General features: G+C 39.0%; 1 protein-coding gene across 8 annotated transcripts in view; it reads left to right on the top strand.

The window, feature by feature from the left end:
* PAK1 (p21 (RAC1) activated kinase 1) overlaps positions 1-21,488 on the top strand; it is a 165,261-nt gene extending 143,773 nt beyond the window's left edge. For all 8 annotated transcript variants that reach the window (XM_061168038.1, XM_061168063.1, XM_061168045.1 and 5 more), the window contains 5 exons: positions 1,744-1,861; positions 8,357-8,456; positions 12,550-12,746; positions 15,179-15,316; positions 20,180-21,488. In XM_061168038.1, the coding sequence (XP_061024021.1) occupies positions 1,744-1,861; positions 8,357-8,456; positions 12,550-12,746; positions 15,179-15,316; positions 20,180-20,266 (640 nt within the window). In that variant the 3' untranslated portion in view covers positions 20,267-21,488. The remainder of the gene's footprint in view (positions 1-1,743; positions 1,862-8,356; positions 8,457-12,549; positions 12,747-15,178; positions 15,317-20,179) is intronic.
* Positions 21,489-21,942: the final 454 nt, after the last annotated feature.

Raw genomic sequence — 21,942 nt, 5'->3', positions numbered from 1 at the left:
GCCGGTGTTTCCAGAGGCTTATTATATTCTGTTGTCAGAAATAATTAGGCTCAGTCCCTGCCATCAGTCAGTCTGGTATAGAAAAACATACCTAGGAGCTCTTGCTGGAGCAGAAGAGTGCATACTCTTAAGCTGAACATTCAGTGAAGGTGCTACATTTGAGAATCTGTGGTTTTCGTGAGTTCCCAGAGGAGAACTCCATTCATATTTTTTCTTCTCTGAATATGGGATGCTCTGAAGCTTTTTTGATGGTATTTTGGCACAGTGTATAGCTGCATAGTAATTGAGACAACATGAATCTGGTCTTGAGAGCATTATGTGAGGCCCAGCTAAAGGGACTCTGCTTTGTCAGTGTCCACATAATCTTTTGTACACTCGTGTTTTCCCCCCAGTCAGTCCAAGTTGACAGATGTCTTTTCGATGTGCTGGGGGATGGTCTATAAATGCACATTCTTTGTCAGGGATGAAATAGGCTTATGCCAATGGAGGGCTTTTTACCCAGTCCTGAATTCTCTTTTGGTCCAAGTCCCCACAGTCTTCCCATAAGAGATTGTTGAAGGAGAAATTAATCTGTCATATTTATTCTTCATGGACATTAAAAAATTTTAAGACTTTGATGTATAAAGAATGCATAATATTATAGAAAGAGGACTGAATTGATTAATAGGCAAGAGAATAGGATTTAAATCTTACCCTTTACTTGAGACTATTTTTTCCAGTAGCCTCCCATCTGCCCAGCAGTAGTCCCAATATGGGGATGAAGATGAGATGACATACCACACAGCTCAAGGCAATCCAGTCTGCCTCCTTTGTCTAAAGCTAGCGCAAGAGTTTGTAGAGCTCTAGACTGTCTTTGTTGTTTATTTGTCTTATTTTGTAGCAGAGGAAACTGACAGGCTAAGTGACCTTTTTACTTATCATATAACAGAGCTGAGTGATCCAGTCCCTGAGTGAAACTGTCAGTTTTAGCCCTTCTCAGCCCCACAGTCTCTCTAGTGATACAGTACTAAATTGGAAACCCTTGGCTTCCAGAAGAGGCTTTCGTTCTGCAACCCTTACTGAATTTATTCCCTTCTTAGAGTCAGAGATGTTCAAAATGGAGATCATTGTCAGCAGAATGGCTGTGTGTATAAAACTCTACAGCTTCTTACTGGTTTTTATAACCATTACTTTATTTAACATTTGCAGTTATCTTTTATTTTACTCATTGATTTACTCAGTAAATAATGGCATCTACTGTGCCACTCTCTCTGGGGATAGAATCTTGAACATGACCTGGTACTGGTCTCATGGATCTCAAATCTAGTAGAACTCTCAAGGATGTTTAGTGACTTCCCTAATATTGGTAACATGGACTCCAAATCCCATCTTCGTCAGACGTTTGGGTGCTCTCTGCTTTCTTGCTTCTAGAGGTGTGGGAACCATGCCTGATTTTAAGAAATACTGCTTTGTGTTGTGATGAAATAAAATTTTATTGCATTCTCAACCTAGTGATTTTAGTTCTGACTTTTGGAGCATCACAGGACAGTCTACTTTGTTTTCTCTAGTCGAATCCTTAAGAGATGTCAAGCTAGTGAAACAGTCCCATAGATTCTGCTTTCCTTCAGAAAAAAGGACAACTTTCAGAGTTGAGGGAAATGCAGAGTCACTCTGTGTATACGCTTGTCCTTCGAAAGCCACTGCTGTGGCTCAGTGTGCCCTGCTCAGTGTATTCCTGCTCACCTTTTACCTGTACCCCTGCAGTTACCTCGTGGGAGATGAGCTGTGGGTTGTCATGGAATATTTGGCTGGAGGTTCTTTGACAGACGTGGTAACGGAAACTTGCATGGATGAAGGTCAGATCGCAGCTGTGTGCCGTGAGGTAAGGCCAACAGCCAGTCAGACTTGAGCAGGACATGGCTTTCATATCTGTGTATCTCAGGGTTCTGCATCTGATGGGATCTCAGCCTGGGCACTGTAGAGGTGGGAGAAATTAGTTGAACTCTCCCATCATCCTTTTATGATACCTGTTTTGAGATTTTTATCACCATTCTTTTTTCTTTAAAGGTAACTATATTCTGAAAGAAAGTTCATATATATATATATATATATATAATCATGTATTATTTCAGCCTCTTAAAAATAGCTGCTGTGAACACTTATTTTCCTTTATCTCTTTAATATGGGTATATATTTTAGTCATATTTTTCTTTCTGCTTTCCTGCTTTATTCATGTGTTATGAAGGAAATAAAGCAGAATAAAGAGATAGTGACAGAGGAGGTACTATTTCAGATAGTCATGGAAGGTTTTGCCATATATTTGAGTAAAGATCTGAATGATATGAGAAAGTAAACCAAGCAAAAGTCTAGGGTAAAATACTTCCAGGTGAAAGAAATAGGAAACAAAGTTTAAATCAGTATTCTGTCTCCTTGTTGCTGTCAAACGTTTAAAGTCTATAAAATGGACAAAGGATTAATCTCAAAAATATACAAGCAACTCCTGCAGCTCAATCCCAGAAAAATAAATGACCCAATCAAAAAATGGGCCAAAGATCTAAACAAACATTTCTCCAAAGAAGACTTACAGATGGCTAATAAACACATGAAAAGATGCTCAACATCACTCATTATCAGAGAAATGCAAATCAAAACCACAATGAGGTACCATTACACGCCAGTCAGAATGGCTGCTATCCAAAAGTCTACAAGCAATAAATGCTGGAGAGGGTGTGGAGAAAAGTGAACCCTCTTACACTGTTGGTGGGAATGCAAACTAGTACAGCCACTATGGAGAACAGTGTGGAGATTCCTTAAAAAACTGGAAATAGAACTGCCATATGACCCAGCAATCGCACTCCTGGGCATACACACCGAGGAAACCAGAACTGAAAGAGACACATATGCCCCAATGTTCATCACAGCACTGTTTATAATAGCCAGGACATGGAAGCAACCTAGATGCCCATCAGCAGACGAATGGATAAGAAAGCTATGGGACATATACACAATGGAATATTACTCAGCCATTAAAACGAATACATTCGAATCAATTTTAATGAGATGGATAAAACTGGAGCCCATTATACAGAGTGAAGTAAGCCAGAAATACAGTATACTAATACAGTATACTATGCATATATATGGAATTTAGAAGGATGGTAACGATAACCCTATATGCAAGACAGAAAAAGAGACACAGATGTATAGAACAAACTTTTGGACTCTATGGGAGAAAGGGAGGGTGGGATGATCTGAGAGAACAGCATCGAAACATGTATATTATCAAGTGTGAAACAGAACGCCAATCCAGGTTGGATGCATGAGACAAGTGCTCGGGCCTGGTGCACTGGGATGACCCAGAGGAATGGGATGGGGAGGGAGGTGGGAGGGGGGTTCAGGATGGGGAACACATGTAAATCCATGGCTGATTCATGTCAATGTATGTCAAAGACCACTGCAATATTGTAAAGTAATTAGCCTCCAACCAATAAAAATAAATGAAAAAAAAAAAGGAAAAAAAAATCTGTAAAATGCTTGTATAAGGAGGGGGAATACAAACCTTGGCAAGGCCTACATGAGAAGCAGTGTCCTTAGGGGATGGCCACATCTTAAATTAGAGCGAGAGGATGAAGGGAGTATTTGGAGAAGTTGGGTGTATTGGGTGCTTTGCTGATAAGAGACTGAAAGTTTCTCATAGCCTAATAGTATAAAAGTTTGTGAATTAGGGAAAGAGTGCATGATTAAGTGGTTAGAAGATTAGGTTCAGAGTTCCATGGGGATGAGTATGCCTAGGGTTTGATGATAGAGGAATTAGAAGCATGCAGATGAAATTACATGGTTTTGTAATAATACTAGGAAAAATAAAGTCATATGAAATCACTCTGTCCTAGAAAATACAATCATCTTTTCATTAAAAACCCTGGGATCTAGAACACATACATAGGTAGGTTAATGGAATTAACACAGGCCTGGGATTCTTAGGAGATCTGATTTATTGTCTTTATTGTGCCACTGAGGTGGTGTTTCTCAAATTTTTTCATTATCCTCCCGCCGCCACCAGGAAACTTTGAAGACGTTTTTTCCTAATCACATTTCCCCCATGAAATCTAATATCATAGATAAACTATATATCTGTTTATATTCTGGGGACCTTTGGAAATGCAGAGTTATTGTAATATCTAAGATGTTATTCATTTCAGTCATCTGAAGAACTGACTTTTACTGATTGAGATACATGCAAATATATGCTTGGGGAAATCAGTATGTCTCAAGTGATTTATCTTAGGAATTGCAACATTCATAATGTGTATACCTTAGGGGTACCACGTGGATCAAAAAGCACTTGGATAAACATTTAAATGTTACGCAAATACATGGCATTACTATTTTTTTTTTTCATGGCATTACTATTATCCATAAGTTCTTATAGAGATAATGCACCTTTCTAAAAATACCTTTATTAAGATATAATTCACATACCATATTATTCACCCATTTAAAGTGCATAATTTAAAAGGTATTAGTATATTTAGTTATACAGCTGTCACCATAATCAGTTTTAGAACATTTGCATCACCCTAAAAAGAAACAGAGTGTTCAAACTTACAGCACAATTGCACTCATCTCACATGCTAGCAAAGTAGTGCTCAACAGTCTCCAAGCCAGGCTTCAACGGTATGTGAACCGTGAACTTCCAGATGTTCAAGCTGGATTTAGAAAAGGCAGAGGAACCAGAGATCAAATTGCTGACATTCGATGATCATCAAAAAAGCAAGAGAGTTCCAGAAAAACATCTGCTTTTGCTTTAATAACCATGCCAAAGCCTTTGACTGTGTGGATCACAACCAACGGTGGAAAATTCTTCACTCTGCTTATTTAACTTATATGCAGAGTACCTCATGCAAAATGCCGGGCTAGATGAAGCACAAGCTGGAATCAAGATTGCCAGGAGAAATATCAATAACCTCAGATATGCAGATGACACCACCCTTATGGCAGAAAGCAAAGAAGAACTAAAGAGCCTCTTGATGAAAGTGAAAGAGGAGAGTGAAAAGGCTGGCTTAAAACTCAACATTCACTCTGTATAAGGGGCTCCAGTTTCAGAGTGAAGTAAGCCAGAAAGATAAAGAACATTACAGCATACTAACACATATATATGGAATTTAGAAAGATGGCAACGATAACCCTATATGCAAAACAGAAAAAGAGACACAGAAATACAGAACAGACTTTTGAACTCTGTGGGAGAAGGTGAGGGTGGGATATTTCAAAAGAACAGCATGTATACTATCTATGGTGAAACAGATCACCAGCCCAGGTGGGATGCATGAGACAAGTGCTTGGGCCTGGTGCACTGGGAAGACCCAGAGGAATCAGGTGGAGAGGGAGGTGGGAGGGGGGATCGGGATGGGGAGTACGTGTAAATCTATGGCTGATTCATGTCAATGTATGACAAAACCCACTGAAATGTTGTGAAGTAATTAGCCTCCAACTAATAAAAAAACAAACAAACAAACAAACTCAACATTCAGAAAACTAACATCATGGCATCTGGTCCCATCACTTCATGGGAAATAGATGGGGAAACAATGGGAATAGTGAGAGACTTTTATTTTTTTGGGCTCCAAAGTCACTGCAGATGGTAAGATGCTTGCTCCTTGGAAGAAAAGTTATAACCAACCTAGACAGCATATTAAAAAGCAGACATTACTTTGCTGACAAAAGTTCCGTCTAGTCAAAGCTATGGTTTTTCCACTAGTCATGTATGGATGTGAGAGTTGGACTATAAAGAAAGCTGAGTGCTGAAGAATTGATGCTTTTGAATTCATGGTGTTGGAGAAGACTCTTGAGAGTCTCTTGGACTGCAAGGAGATCCAACCAGTCCATCCTAAAGGAAATCAGTCTTGAATATTCGTTGAAAGGACTGATGCTGAAGCTGAAACTCCAATACTTTGTCCACTTGATATGAAGAACTGACTCATTTGAAAAGACCCTGGTGCTGGGAAAGATTGAAGGCAGAAGGAGAAGGGGATGACAGAGGATGAGATGGTTGGATGGCATCACCGACTCGATAGACATGAGTTTAAGCAAGCTCCGGGAGCTGGTGATGGACAGGGAAGCCTGGCATGCTGCAGTCCATGGGGTCAGAAAGATTCAGACACAACTGAGCAACCGAACTGAACTGAAAAAGAAACTCCATACCTATTAGCAGTCACCCCCGTCTGCCCCCACCCAACCTGTTTCCCATCTCTTCCAGTCTTATGCAGTCACTAGTCTATTTTGTTTCTCTGTAGATTTGCTTGTTCCAGGTATTTCATATAAATGTAATATGTGCTCTGATTGGCTCATTTTGCTTAGTATAATATTTTGAAGGCTCATCCGTTTTATAGCATATATTCTTTTATTAACAAGTAAGATTCTGTTTATTTGCCTGTCCATCAGCTGATGGACATTTGGGTAATTTCCACTTCTTGACTCTTATGGGTAATGCTGTGAACATTCATGGATAAGTTGTTGGTTAAATATGTTTTCACTTCTCTTGGGTGTGTGCCTAGAAGTGGGTCTTCTGGTCATGTAGAGACTTTATGTTTAATATTTTGAGGACTGGCCAAAATGTTTACCACAGTGGCTGTACCATTTTATATTCCTACTAGCAATGCATGATGGTTCCAATTTCTAGAAATCATCCTTTCTGTTTATAACTTTTGACATCCAGAGGCCAAAGTCTCTAGCCTCCTTAGGAAAACAGGTCTTACTTTTCCAGGGAAAGCCTCTTCTGGATATTGGTTTGTTTTTAATTTAGCCATTGGTGTATTCTTAGAAAGTGAAGTATTAAGTTGAGAATATTTCAATAGGGTCCTCTAATTCGTTTGCATCTTTTTCATGTTTTTAGAGGTAGAAGTCTCTAAAATTTAGCTTTGGGTTATTATCTTACTAATAGATTGAGTAGTAACCTTGAGAGTATCTTTTCTGATCCCCACCTTTTACAGATGGGAAGACAGTAGCCCAGAGGGAATAAGAGATTTGTCTAGAGTAATGTTATTGGTCAGAATCAGGCATTTTTATTATTGTTTTCAGTTGCCGTATTGCTCATTCTGCCTGTGTGTTTTCCAAGGTTCTTTTCTTTCTTCTTTATTTCCTATAGCATTTGCCAATTTCAACCATTACCATAACTTAAAAGCTTGTAAATGTTGATTTCAAGTCCAGCCTCTACAGTACTCAAGATTCACACCTGCAGTTGCCTGCTGGACATTTGTCTGCAGATGTTTTTGGGAATGTAAAAACCAGAATACAGCAAACAGTACAACCTTACCTCCTCACCAAAATAAGATTATCTTCCTAAATTCACAGCTTCTAGTATCATTTCCATTTGTTTAGTTTCCCAAATGTGACTCTTATTTGTCATTTTCCTGTAGTTTTTTCTTTACAAAATCCTTTCCATTCTTCCTCAGTACTTTTTTTTTTTTTTTTTTTGCCTTGGGTTCTTTGTCAAGGTGCTAATGTTCTGTAAACAATTCTAAAACGCTTTGGAGGAACTCCTGTACCTAAAAGTATTATAAGCCATGTTACATTACACTGTGGTCAAGTATCTTACAAGAAAGGTATGAGGCAGCATCGAGTATTAAAAGTATGTCTAGTAATGAGACAGGAGACTTGGTTTTAGACCTGCCTCTTCCATTTATTTGGAGTAAGTTCTTTTTTTTTTTTTTCTAATTAGCTGGAGGCTAATCACTTCACAACATTTCAGTGGGTTTTGTCATACATTGACATGAATCAGCAATAGATTTACACGTATTCCCCATCCCGATCCCCCCTCCCACCTCCCTCCACCCGATTCCTCTGGGTCTTCCCAGTGCACCAGGCCCGAGCACTTGTCTCATGCATCCCACCTGGGCTGGTGATCTGTTTCACCATAGATAATATACATGCTGTTCTTTCAAAACATCCCACCCTCACCTTCTCCCACAGAGTTCAAAAGTCTGTTCTGTACTTCTGTGTCTCTTTTTCTGTTTTGCATATAGGGTTATCGTTACCATCTTTCTAAATTCCATATATATGTGTTAGTATGCTGTAATGTTCTTTATCTTTCTGGCTTACTTCACTCTGTATAATGGGCTCCAGTTTCATCCATCTCATTAGAACTGATTCAAATGAATTCTTTTTAATGGCTGAGTAATATTCCATGGTGTATATGTACCACAGCTTCCTTATCCATTCATCTGCTGATGGGCATCTAGGTTGCTTTGGAGTAAGTTCTTTTACTCACTGGGGCCTCACTTTTGTTATCATAAAATGAGGAGATTGGATTAGTTATTTTCTGTAAGTTTTCATAATTATTTGTCCTTTCTTTATCCTTCTGCCCACATCACTTCAACAGTGCCTGCAAGCTTTGGAGTTTCTGCATTCGAACCAAGTTATTCATAGAGACATCAAGAGTGACAACATCCTGTTGGGAATGGATGGCTCTGTCAAGCTAAGTGAGTAGGAGTAATAATAACTTCTCTTCCCTCTGGAACCCTGTCTCCTCTGGGATAGTAATTATATAAGAATAACTACAAGACTCACCAAAGAATCTATTTCCTTGGATATGCAGGCACTTTATATTACTCAGCACTATACAGGATGACATTTTTTTCCCCACTCATTTGTATGTTCAATGAAAAACATTTATTGTGATGGGCACCAAGGATACTTTTGCCTGTATTTAAGTAGTTCTCAATCTACTATGGGAAACATAAAATACATAATTAGAAAAAAGAGTTTAGTGTAATAACTTTCATTCATTCATTTAGCAAACTTTATAAAATGTCTGTTTATGTGGTTGGCCATCTGAGAATGAAACGTGAGTAAAAACACATAGTTCTTATTGAAGGCATTGCAGTTAAGTAAACATATAATTGCAATATAATGGGAATGAATTGCAGGCAGAACATTGTGTTTATAAGTGTAAGGACCAAGAATCCAGACAAACAGGTTGTGTCAAGGGTGGATGGGCAGCTTAGGGGAAGACTGTTAGCAGTCTGTACCCTGGGGCACAAGGGGAGGAACTTATTAAAACAGGGTCATGCCTCAGTTCAGTTAAGTGGCTCAGTCATGTCCAACTCTTTGCGACCCCAACTGCAGCACGCCAGGCCTCCCTGTCCATCACCAACTCTGCAACTTGCTCAAACTCAAGTCCATCGAGTCGGTGATGCCATCCAACCATCTCATCCTCTCTTGTCCCCTTCTCCTCCCACCTTCAGTCTTTCCCAGCATCAGGTCTTTTCAGATGAGTCAGATAGCCAAAGTATTGGAGTTTCAGCTTCAGCATTAGTCCTTCCAATGAATATCCAAGACTGATTTCGTTTAGGATCGACTGGTTGGATCTCCTTGCAGTCCAAGGAACTCTCAAGAGTCTTCTCCAACACCACGAATTCAAAAGCATCAATTCTTCAGTGCTCAGCTTTCTTTATAGTCCAACTCTCACATCCATACATGACTAGTGGAAAAACCACAGCTTTGACTAGACGGAACTTTTGTCGGCAAAGTAATGTCTGCTTTTTAATATGCTGTCTAGGTTGGTCATAACTTTTCTTCCAAGGAGCAAGTGTCTTTTAATTTCATGACTGAAGTCACCATCTACAGTGATTTTGGAGCCCAGAAAATAAAGTCTGTCACTGTTTCCCCATCTATTTCCCATGAAGTGATGGGACCAGATGCCATGATGTTAGTTTTCTGAATGTTGAGTTTTAAGCCAGCCTTTTCACTCTCCTCTTTCACTTTCATCAAGAGGCTCTTTAGTTCTTCTTCAGTTTCTGCCATAAGGGTGGTATCATCTGTGTATCAGAGGTTATTGATATTTCTCCCAGCAATCTTGATTCCAGCTTGTGCTTCATCCAGCCCAGCGTTTCTCATGATGTACTCTGCATATAAGTTAAATAAGCAGAGTGACAGCATACAGCCTCGATGTACTCCTCTCCCGATTTGGAACCAATCTGTTGTTCCACGTCCAGTTGTAACTGTTGCTTCCTGACCTGCATACAGATTTCTTAAGAGGCAGGTCAGGTGGTCTGATATTCCCATCTCTTGAAGAATTTTCCACAGTTTGTTGTGATCCACACAACAGAGGCTTTGGTGTAGTCAATAAAGCAGAAGTAGATGTTTTTCTGGAACTCTCTTGCTTTTTCAGTGACCCAATGGATCTTACCAATTTGATCTCTGGTTCCTCTGCTTTTTCTTAAGCCAGTGTGAACATCTGGAAGTTCACAGTTCATGTGCTGTTGAAGCCTGGCTTGGAGACTGTCGAGCATAACTTTGCTAGTGTGTGAGATGAGTGCAATTGTGTGTTAGTTTGAGCATTCTTTGGCATTGCCTTTCTTTGGGATTGGAATGAAAACTGATCTTTTCCAGTCCTGTGGCCACTGTTGAGTTTTCCAAATTTGCTGGCATATTGAGTGCAGCACTTTCACAGCATCATCTTTTAGGATTTGAAAGAGCTCAACTGGATTTCCATCACCTCCACTATCTTTGTTCATAGAGATGCTTCTATATCAATGTATGACAAAACCCACTGAAAAAATAAATAAATAAATAAAGGGGAAAAAAAAAAAAAAAAAAAGGCCCACTTGACTTCACATTCCAGGATGTCTGGCTCTAGGTGAGTGGTCATACCATCCTGATTATCTGGGTCATGAAGATCTTTTTTGTATAGTTCTTCTGTGTATTCTTGCCACCTCTTCTTAATATCTTCTGTACTTTATTGAGCCCATCTTTGCATGAAACATTCCCTTGGTATATTTAGTTTTCTTGAAGAGATCTCTAGTCTTTCCATTCTATTGTTTTCCTCTATTTCTTTGCACTGATCACTGAGGAAGGCTTTCTTATCTCTCCTTGCTATAATTTTGGAACTCTGCATTCAAATGGGTATATCTTTCCTTTCCTCCTTTGCTTTTTGCTTCTCTTCTTTTCACAGCTATTTGTAATGCCTCCTCAGACAGCCATTTTGCTTTTTTGCATTTCTTTTTCTTGGGGATGGTCTTGATTCCCGTCTTCTGTACAGTGTCATGAACATCCATCCATAGTTCTTAAGGCACTCTATCAAATCTAATCCCTTGAGTCTATTTGTCACTTCCACTGTATAATCATAAGGGATTTGATTTAGGTCATACCTAAATGATCTAATGGTTTTCCCTACTTTCTTCAATTTAAGTCTGAGTTTGGCAATAAGGAGTTCATGATCTGAGCCACAGTCAGCTCCCGGTCTTGTTTTTTGCTGACTGTGTAGAGCTTCTCCATCTTTGGCTGCAAAGAATATAATCAGTCTGATTTTGGTATTGACCATCTGGTGATGTCCATGTGTAGAGTCTTCTCTTGTACTATTGGAAGGGGTGTTTGCTATGACCAGTGTGTTCTGTTGGCAAAACTCTATTAGCCTTTGCCTTGCTTCATTCTCTACTCCAAGGCCAAATTTGCCTATTACTCCCGGTGTTTCTTGACTTCCTACTTTTGCATTCCAGTCCTCTATAATGAAAAGGACATCTTTTTTTGGGTGTTACTTCTAGAAGGTCTTATAGGTGTTCATAGAACCATTCAGCTTCAGCTTTTTCAACATTACTGGTTGGGGCATAGACTTGGATTACTGTGACATTGAATGGTTTGCCTCGAAACGAACAGAGATTATTCTGTCATTTTTGAGATTGCACCTATGTACTGCATTTTGGGCTCTGGTTGACTGTAATGGCTACCCCATTTTTTCTAAGGGATTCTTGACCACAGTAGTAGATATGATGGTCATCTGAATTAAATTCACCCATTCCAGTCCATTTTAGTTCGCTGATTCCTAAAATGTTGATGTTCACTGTTGCTATATCCTGTTTGGCCACTACCAATTTGCCTTGATTCATGGACCTAACATTCCAGGTTTCTATGCAATATTGCTCTTTACATCATTGGACTTTGCTTCTATCACCAGTCACATCCACAACTGGGTGTTGTTTTTGCTTTGGCTCTATCTCTTCATTCTTTCTGGAGTTGTTTCTCCATTGATCTCCAGTAACATATGGGGCACCTACCGACCTGGGCATTTCGTCTTTCAGTGTCCTATCCTTTTGCCTTTTCATACTGTTCATGTGGTTCTCAGGGTAAGAATACTGAAGTGGTTTGCCATTCCCTTCTCTAGTGGACCACATTTTTTCATGCCTAGTTGTAGATGATTAAGTTTTCATGCCTAGGAAATAAAATAAGGACCTAGTAACCAGATACTGGTGTATGGGGATGGTTTTCAGGAAGAAAGCAGAATTCGGGTAGGTAATAGAGGTCAAAATGGGCAGTTTAGCCTTTAATGCCTAGTGTTTCTGGTTTGAGGAGGGGTAGGAAGGCAGAACTCATGTTTCATGTTCTTCCTTAAAGCTGAACAGGGCATAGCCTAGGAGTAGGATATGAAGGTGGCGGTTATGTGACTCCAGCTTTGGAGAGAGAAGGGATGTAGTGGCTAGGACACAGGCAGAGCTTGATACCTCGGGGTGGGCACACATTCAGTATTTACAGAAGGAACACTCTGCATATGAATTGTTTCTGTCTTTTCTGTTTCAGCTGATTTTGGATTTTGTGCTCAGATCACCCCAGAGCAGAGCAAACGGAGCACCATGGTGGGAACACCGTACTGGATGGCACCAGAGGTTGTGACCCGGAAAGCCTATGGGCCAAAGGTTGACATTTGGTCCCTCGGCATCATGGCTATTGAAATGATTGAAGGGGAGCCCCCATACCTCAATGAAAACCCTCTGAGAGTGAGTGTTACTGGCCCCATATCAAGATGTTTGGGCTGTTGGATTTTTCTTCTCTGGATCAAACTAGGCAGTGATAAAGTATACATGCTTAAGGAAATGTAAATTAGCAGTCATTCATTCATGTATTCAGTGATTATTTGAGTTCTTATGGGCAAGAAACTGTTCTGATAATAAGAAAACAAATTAATATATAGTAACAGAAGATAAGAGCTGTGAAAGAAAGAGTAAGGGGCTTAAGAGAGTAAGAGCGGGAAGGAGGGAGAAGTGTGCTGTTTTATTCTAGGTAGAGAATGAGTTCCTCTCATATAAGTTATCTGAGGAGAAATCTGAAGGAAAAAAAAGGAATGAAAAAATAGAAAAATTAAGGAAAAAAGGAATGATCCTTGAGGTTAATCTGATGTAAGAATTTTTGAGTTATCAAGTGTATAAAGAACTTGTTTAGAGAACATACTTGATACATCCTGGGGAAAACCAAGGAGACTAGTGTCTCTGAAGTGAGTGAGCAGAGTGGACAAGGTTCTGACCATGTTAAGTTAAAATGTTTATAAGACATCTTAAGTGAAGGTATTGAGTAGAATTGGGCATAAGAGTTCAGAGTTCAAGAGTGAGCATTCAGGACTCGAAATACAAATTTATTAGTAGGTATTATATAGTTGGTTTATTTAAAAATCAGAGGTAGATGATAATGAGATCACTCACCTAGGAAGTGAGGTTAGAGTACTGAGACCTGGGATACACTCATATTTACAAATTAGAGGAACCAGCAAAGTTGACCAATAAGTGGCCTTCCTGGTAGAAGGAGACCTGAGAGACGTGTCCCGGAGGCCAAGAGGACAATGTATTTTGAGAAGGAGGATGGACCAGTGTCAAATGTGACTAACCTGCATTTAAGATAATGCTAAGAAATGATCATTAGATTTGTCCGTGTAAAGGTTATTGATGACTTTGACAGTCAGTTTCACTGGAGTGATGGGAATGAAAGCCTGGTAGAGTAAAGCCACCAGAGTGAAGAAATGACATGTATAAGCAGTTACTTTTCATTGTTTTCTTTCAAAGGAATTTTGCAGTTATGCTAACAGAGAAGTGAGTGGAGCCCTATCTTGAAGTGGAGACTAGGGGGATTTTCTTTTTTTGTTTGTTTTGAAGATGATATTGTCATAGCATGTTTTTGTGCTGATGAGAATGATCTAGTAGAGAGGAAAATGGTCATGTACAAGAGAGATGTGACATCTGTAGAAGAGATAGTGATATCCTTAAGTAGATCAGGGAGGTTGGATCAAGTACTGAGGTAAAGATAATCAAATTAGAACTTGGACAGTTTATTATTATAATAGGAGAAGGAAAGCAGCGTATGTGAATATAGATACAAGTAGGTTGGTAATTTTGATCATGGGCAAATGTGAGAGTTATTCTGATTATTTTTATTTTGTTGTTTATTCCAGCCTCTCACTCAGTGCCAGAATTCCCTGAGTGATGCTGATAGACAGTCATGTAATTTTAGCCGGTTACCTCTTGGATAGCCCTAATTATTGAAAAGTGCTTTAGTGTACGAAACTAAAACTACCTTCCATAGTTTCTTCCCTTGGCTCCCAGTATTGCCCTGTGGATCCACATGCCATTCACCTTCCTCCACCTTAAGAGTGGCCTTGAAAAGGATGATGAGTAATAGTGACAGAAATAAGACTGGGATCAGAGTCAGAGGACATGAGCTTATGTAAACAGCATGATCCCAAGCATCTCTATGTTTTAGGACTTTATCTGTGAAATGGGGATGATAATTCTTGCCCTGCCTATTACCCAGAGTTATTGTGGTCATTAAATGAGATAGTGTTTGTGTAAACACTTGATGAAATAAAGTGCAGATTGCTTTAAAAGATTTAGTATGATTATGTTTTTCTTTACCTTTCCCAGGGGATGGCTTCATATTAGAGAACCAAGATGGCAGCAGTGAAACAGATTGCTCCTTTACAGAAAGTTCCTTTATATGTTCTTTTCCTGCTGGAAGAGATCAATTTATAGATGACTGAGATGATGGCACCAGGAATAATAAATTTCCTTCAGCAAATGGGCAGGTGTTTAACTCAGTAGGCTAAATGTATAATAAACCATTTAGATTTAAGTCAATAATAATAATAATAAATCCTTGGATCTGTAACACACTTCATAAGCTTATTAAGTGCTTTCAGTATGTTATCTTGTTTTATTTTACAGACATGTGAGATAGGTACTGTTAACATCACTGTTTTACAGATGAGGAAGTTAGAAATTCACTGGAAATTTGGCTCTTAAGTCATATTCTCTCCAGTATACCAGAGCTGCCTCTTTGTCTTCTGAAGGCAGAAAGCAGCCGACTGTATTTCTAGAGGGCCTGTCTGGGAACCAGGAACGAACCCCAGGTAGAGCCCAGGGCAATTCTCTGTTTGTATTTCCAGGCCTTGTACCTCATTGCCACCAATGGGACTCCAGAGCTTCAGAACCCAGAGAAGCTGTCAGCTATCTTCCGAGACTTTCTGAACCGCTGTCTTGAGATGGATGTGGAGAAGAGAGGTTCGGCTAAAGAACTGTTGCAGGTAACTGTCCCTATGTAGGGAGGCACCTAATTCAGGGAATCACATAACCAAAGCTTTTTTGCTGCATTTTTGTATGGCTGTTATAGAACTAGGCTTTTCTCCTAGCATGTCCCACACTCCTATTTCCCTCATCTTGTTAATCCATGGACCTTTGCTCATGTTACTCCCTTGGGCTGTTCCTCAGCCTTTTATAACTCTGTACTTTCTCCTAGGCTGTATCTTACAGAGTTACTTTCTGAGCTCTTATTGAACTTTGCATGTATCTTCCTTTGGTGCTTGTTTTATTCTGCCTGAATTAGTCTGGCAGAGTGTGAGTCTTGATGAGAAGAAATTCTTTGACATGAAAATCTTATACAAGTTATATTTTACTGGGATAAACCCAAAAGATAGATTTTCAGGAAAGAATATCAAAAGACATTCATTTAGAGGATAGTTAGTGCCACATTTCAAGTGTTCCCAGTTTCTTCATTGGAAACCCTTACAGATGGTGGGAATGAGAGTCTGCTTGTTTGTTCACTTATTTCAATTTTTTGGTCATGCCACATGGCATGTGGGATCTTAGTTCCCTGACCAGGGATCAAACCTGTGCCCTCCTGTAGTGGAAGCTTGGAGTCTTAACCATTGGATCACCAGGAAGGTCCCTATAGTCTGCTTGTTTGGAGTGAGATCCTGACAGGCTGTGGGGAACCTGAAGTTGGGGGTTTACCAAGTTTTATGTATTATACCAGCTTAATCCTGAAGTTATAGTGTAATTATTTTATATGGTTTCAAAATTTGCTTTTAGTTGACCACATTATCTATATTTAGCATTTTTGTCTCAGTTACAATTTCTCATTACTAGTGTTATTTTACTACATTGCCAACTGGTGATTTAATAAGTGTGACATGCAACTTAATGACAATGAGTAATGTGTAGATTTGCACAGTCAGTCAGTATACAAAAGTCATAAAACTTTTGTATTTTGAGGACTAATGCAGGGCAGGGCAGGGCAGGGCAGGATGTACCATACTGCATCACATTAAAGCTAATTATGAACAATTCTGTCTTCCTTACTGTTAGTAGATCATAACTTCTATGTTATTAATCCTTGGTCTCCTCTTACCTGGGACCTGAATCAAAATAGGTATTCAGAGGGAGAAAACATTTGCAAATGATATGACTGATAAAGCATTAATATCCAAAATATATACCAGCTCATACAACTCCTAGGAAAAAAAACAACTTACAAACAACCCAGTTAAAAAATGGGCAGAAGACCTGAATAGACATTTTTCCAGAGAGAAAATGCAGATGGTCAGCAGGCACATGAAAAGATGCTCAGTATCGCTAAGTATCAGGGGAATGCAAGTCAAAACCACAGTGAGAAATCACCTCCCACCTGTCAGAATGGCTCTCATCCAAAAGAATCCAAATAACAAATGTTATAACAATCCAAAGGATGTGGAGAAAAGGGAGCCCTCCTACACGCTGGATGGGAATGTAACTTGGTACAGCCAATATGGAAAACAATATGGAGGTGTCTCAAGAAACTAAACATAGAGATATGATATGACCCAGTGGTTCCAGTCTTGGATATATATATGAAAGAAACAAAAACACTAATATGAAAAGATACATGCAATTCAATGTTCATAGCAACATTGTTTATAATTGCCAAGATATGTAAGTGACCTCAGTGTCCATCAGGAGATGAATGGATAAAGAAGATGTGGATGAATACCACTCAATGATAAAAAAGAATGAAATCTTGACATTTGCAGCAACATGGGTGGATTTGGAGGATATTATGCTAAGTGAAATAAGTCAGACAGAAAAACAAATACTGTATGACATCACTTATATGTGGAATCTAAAAAGTAAAATAAACTAGTGAATATAACATAAGAAACAGATTCACAGATATAGAGAACAAATTAATGGTTACCAGTAGAGAGTGGGAAAGTGGGGGAGGGACATTATATGGGTAGGGTATTAAGAGATACAAATTATTATATGTAAAACAAGCTGCAAGGATATATTGTATAACCCAGGAAATATAGCCAATATTTTATAATAATTATAAATGGAGTATAACCTATAAAAATTGTGAATCACTATATTGTATACCTGTGATTTATGCAGTGGCTTCCCTAGTGGCTCAGTGGTAAAGAATCTGCCTGCCAGTACAGTAGAGGCAGGTTCGATCCCTGGGTTGGGAAGATTCCCCGGAGAAGGAAATGGCAAGCCACTCCAGTATTCTTGCCTGGGAGAGCCGATGGACAAAGGAGCCTGGCGGGCTACAGTCCACGGAGTTGCAAAAGAATCGGACATGGCTTAGTGACTAAAGAACAACAACAAACTTACATAACATTGTATATCAACTATACTTCAATTAAAAAATAGGTATTCAGAAAATGTTTGAAGTGAATAGAATTGCTTAAACCTTCATTGAAATGTTACCTTCTGGAGATATTTAGCATCTCTTTGTAATCAGAGTTACTGACTATAGAGCATTGATATATTAGATATGAGATCTGGGTTCTGCCAAACCCATTAGTTTCTAGCATCCTTTGGGACAAAACTCCTTATAAAAGGCAGTATATATAATACAGGATCCTTTTCCTTTCATATGAAGTTTTTTCTGGAAACACTAAGCTTTGGGAAATGTGCTAATAGTCTAAGCCTTAAGATGATATTGTTAACCAGGTATTAAAATACAGTTACTGAAAGATTAATGCCTTCTAGAGTTTTTTTCCTGATATAATAATACATGACAAATAATAAATGCATTGTGTTGAAGCTTTACCACATTCTAGGCACTAAGCACTTTACATATTTTTTTAATCTATTCTTTTTTAATAAACGTGTGATTCATAGGTTTTATATTCCCATTTTTACAGGTGAGGAAACTGAGATTTCAAGTGTTCAATAACTTTGCTTGATTAAAGTAACTGAGAAGTGGTGGATCCAGGATTTAAATCTATGTGTATTTGGCTCTCAAGTGTGTATATTCTTGGCCACTGCCTGGCTCCCAGTATTAAAGCTGGGAAGACCTTAGGGCTTATCTTGTCTGATTTGTTCATTACAGAGAGAAGGAAACTGAGGCCTCCTAATTGGGTGTTGGATCATGCTGCTTTCTCAACTCAGGGGAGTTGTATAAACATGCAGCCTGAGAACACTGACTCTAACTTGTTACTGTACATTGTAAATATTCTAAATGATGACTTTCAGAATCTCAGATCATGAAAGCTTCACATCTGTTTCTCCTGTGAGAACGATATATATGGATAGAAATAATACATAGGGGAATTTGTTGGAATCCATATCTTCATAATTTAGCCAAGATCTTTTATTCCTTTTGTAGTAATAGTTTCTTATTCTCAGTACCTCTTTGAATCCCATCTCTGTCCAAAAAGAATTTGAAGCACTTCTAGCAAAGAATATTTATAGATATTTCTATATTTAGAAATATAGAAATTTTAAAATTTAATGGGTGTGTATACACATATACAATATGATTAATAAAAGAGACTTATGAGGATGGCCAGAAGAATCAAACATGCTAATCATTTGCGTTAAATAGTTTTGTTTAAACATCAAATTTGGTTCTTAGTGTCCTAGTAGCGAAGACAGAAAAGAAAATATGTTAGTTAGTTCCTATGTTTCTTATCCAATGGGAGAAACATCCTACACCCTCAAGACACAAAGCCTTTTCACTAGTAGATGAAGAAAAGTCATTTTTAGTTGCGAGTTCAGAGTTCTATAATGACCATTTTCCATAATGTTTTTTTTTCATAATTTTTTTTTTTTACTGAAAACATAAAAGTAATTTTCAAATGGTGTTTTTTCCACAATAGTCTTCTTTAATAGTTGTGGGTATGACCCACAGTATAGCCCAGTGAAAGTGATTTGGAAAAGGACCAAGTTTTTCCTGGGTTAATTAACCTTACTAAACTCAAGGATAGAACAACAAATTCCCAAATCAGTGCTTCTGAAATGCAGAATTGTAGTGTACCATTCGGAGAAGGCAATGGCAACCTACTCCAGTACTCTTGCTTGGAAAATCCCATGGACGGAGGAGCCTGGTAGGCTGCAGTCCATGGGGTCGCTAAGAGTCGGACACGACTGAGCGACTTCATGTTCACATTTCACTTGCATGCGTTGGAGAAGGAAATGGCAACCCGCTCCAGTGTTCTTGCCTGGAGAATCCCAGGGACGGGGGAGCCTGGTGGGCTGCCGTTTGTGGGGTCGCACAGAGTCGGACATGACTGAAGCGACTTAGCAGCAGCAGCAGCAGTGTACCACTGGGTCACAGTCAGTTAATAACCTTCCCTCTGAGCTTATTATTGTTCTGATTTTCACCATATTTTGGATTTATCTAATATTAAATGAAATCTTACAGTATGAACTCTTCTTGTGCATGTCTTCTTTCATGTAGCATGTCTTCTGTAGGATTCATCCTATTATCAGTGTATCAATTATTCCTTTTTATTGCTCTGTAATTTTTGTATAGTATTCTATGAATATAATGTTACTTGTTCTTTCAGTCTCTTGGACATTTAGGTTCTTTCATTTATGACTGTCGTAAGTAAAACTGCAGTGAGCATTTATGTGTGTGTCTTCTGGTGAATTCAAAAACTTACTTCTCTTGAAATATATCTAGAAGTAGAATTGGTGGGATATAGGATAGACATGTATTTAGCTGTAGGTAGATACTGCCAAGCAGTTCTTCAAAATGACATGTTATCTTTGAAAGATGTCCTTCCATTTGAAGTTGATGATCTGCACAGTATACAAACATGGATGCCCTGAAAATCTTGTAATGGTTACTGAGGGAGAATGGTAAATTGTTATGTGTCTTTTGTTCTTTTTCTCCTTTCTAGCATCAATTTCTGAAGATTGCCAAGCCTCTCTCCAGCCTCACTCCACTGATTGCTGCAGCAAAGGAGGCAACCAAGAACAATCACTAAAACCACATCACCCCAGCCTCATTGTGCCAAGCCTTCTGTGAAATAAATGCTCATTTCGAAAATTCCAACCCCTGAGGCTCTTCCTTGCCTTCTCCTCCCATTTCCTGGTCTAGTGCTTTCAAGACTGATCCTGGAAAACCATGTGTCCAGCATTGAAGAGAACTGCAATTGACTAATTGGATGATGGCCATTTTAAAATAAGGAATTTGCTCCCAATCTGTAGATGTGAGGGTGATTTATGATCAAGGGCTTATTACATAAATAAATCCTTGGACTCCTATTTCTCCCCCCCGCACCAATCAGTTCTTGACTATATAAATTTTTGACTTTATAACATTATCAACTTGTGATCAGTTGAGATATTTTTCAGTGCTTGCTTTTCTGTTATCAGGCTGCCCAAACACATTATTATACTTGAAAATCGGAATAGCTCAAGGAATGCCATGGGGGTGATATTCAGCCAGGACATGAAATGGCTCTTCTTTCTCTGGACCATGACTTTGGCACAGCTGATCCTGATATGGGTGGGAGAGCTACCGTGTTTTTCTTTGTGTATGCTTCAAGCATCTTTTTGGGAGGATCTAGATCCAGTCGTGTTCCCCATGCTATTTCTTGTGAAATGATCTTGGCTATGTAGCAGCTTTTGACTCCCTAAATCCCCTAGGCTGCTGCCCCCATTCTGTCTTTGTTTAGAACATTGAGAAGTTTCCTAGGGCCCATGCTGGGTGAGAGCAGTGTGAGAAGTCAAGGGAAAAAAAAAAAGCTGCTTTTAGAACAAAGCTGGACATCAGCACCTGTCCAGCTATACCCATGTGATGTTTCAAGAACTCAGCATGTTTTTCCATCTGCAACATGGAGCTAAAAGATTAACTCATCTTCTGATTGCCCTAATCTCTGGGTTAAAGAGAAGGATCTCCAAATCTGAGACTACATGTTAGTTTTGGATGTATTTGTTGGCCTGAGATGATAGTCTGCCAGCTGTGAGGGGACCCTGTTTTTATTCTGCATGGCCAAGCTCTCTGCAAATGGAAATGCTTGCACTGGGTGTTGGGGATGTTTGCTACCTCCTGCTGTCTTTGTGGTTTTGGTCCTCCCATTATTGTAGGACCCCTGGCCGGCATTGTGGCTTGTCATGTTAGCTCCAATGGCTACCTTGTCATGCTCTGAGGTACCACTGCCTCTGCAGTTTTATTTCCTTCAATAAAAGGAGATGAAAATATTCTATTTGGTGTATGCCTTTCTTTCCTTTTCCCCCTTCCCTTCTTTTCTGATTTCTTATTATGATATTTTCTAAGTTAAGAAAAAATATACATTATAAAAATATTTTTTCTTCCAGAATCATTTGAGATTAAGTTGCAGATAAGATGCTGCTTTACCACTATATACTTACTTTATTGTGTATTCTTTATTCTTAACACTTTTGCAAAGGTGAAGACTCTTGAAAGCCAGTGGTGCAGTTTGAAGACCAGACAGTCAGAGAGCAGTGGTGTAGAGTCTAGTGGAAGTCTAGGGGCTTCCCTGGTGACTAAGTGATTAGGATTGTGCCCTTCCATTGCAGGGGGCATGGGTTTAATCCCTGGTCAGGGAACTAAGATTCTGCATACTGTGTGGCGTGGCCAAAAAAAAAAAAAAAAAAGGCAGGTCTGCACTGCTATATTTAAAATGGATAAGCAATA

This window comes from Dama dama, chromosome 2, assembly GCF_033118175.1.
Source record: "Dama dama isolate Ldn47 chromosome 2, ASM3311817v1, whole genome shotgun sequence".
NCBI lineage: Eukaryota > Metazoa > Chordata > Mammalia > Artiodactyla > Cervidae > Dama > Dama dama.
The sequence above is the reverse complement of the archived record's forward strand: the minus strand, read 5'-3'. Positions and strand labels throughout refer to the sequence as shown.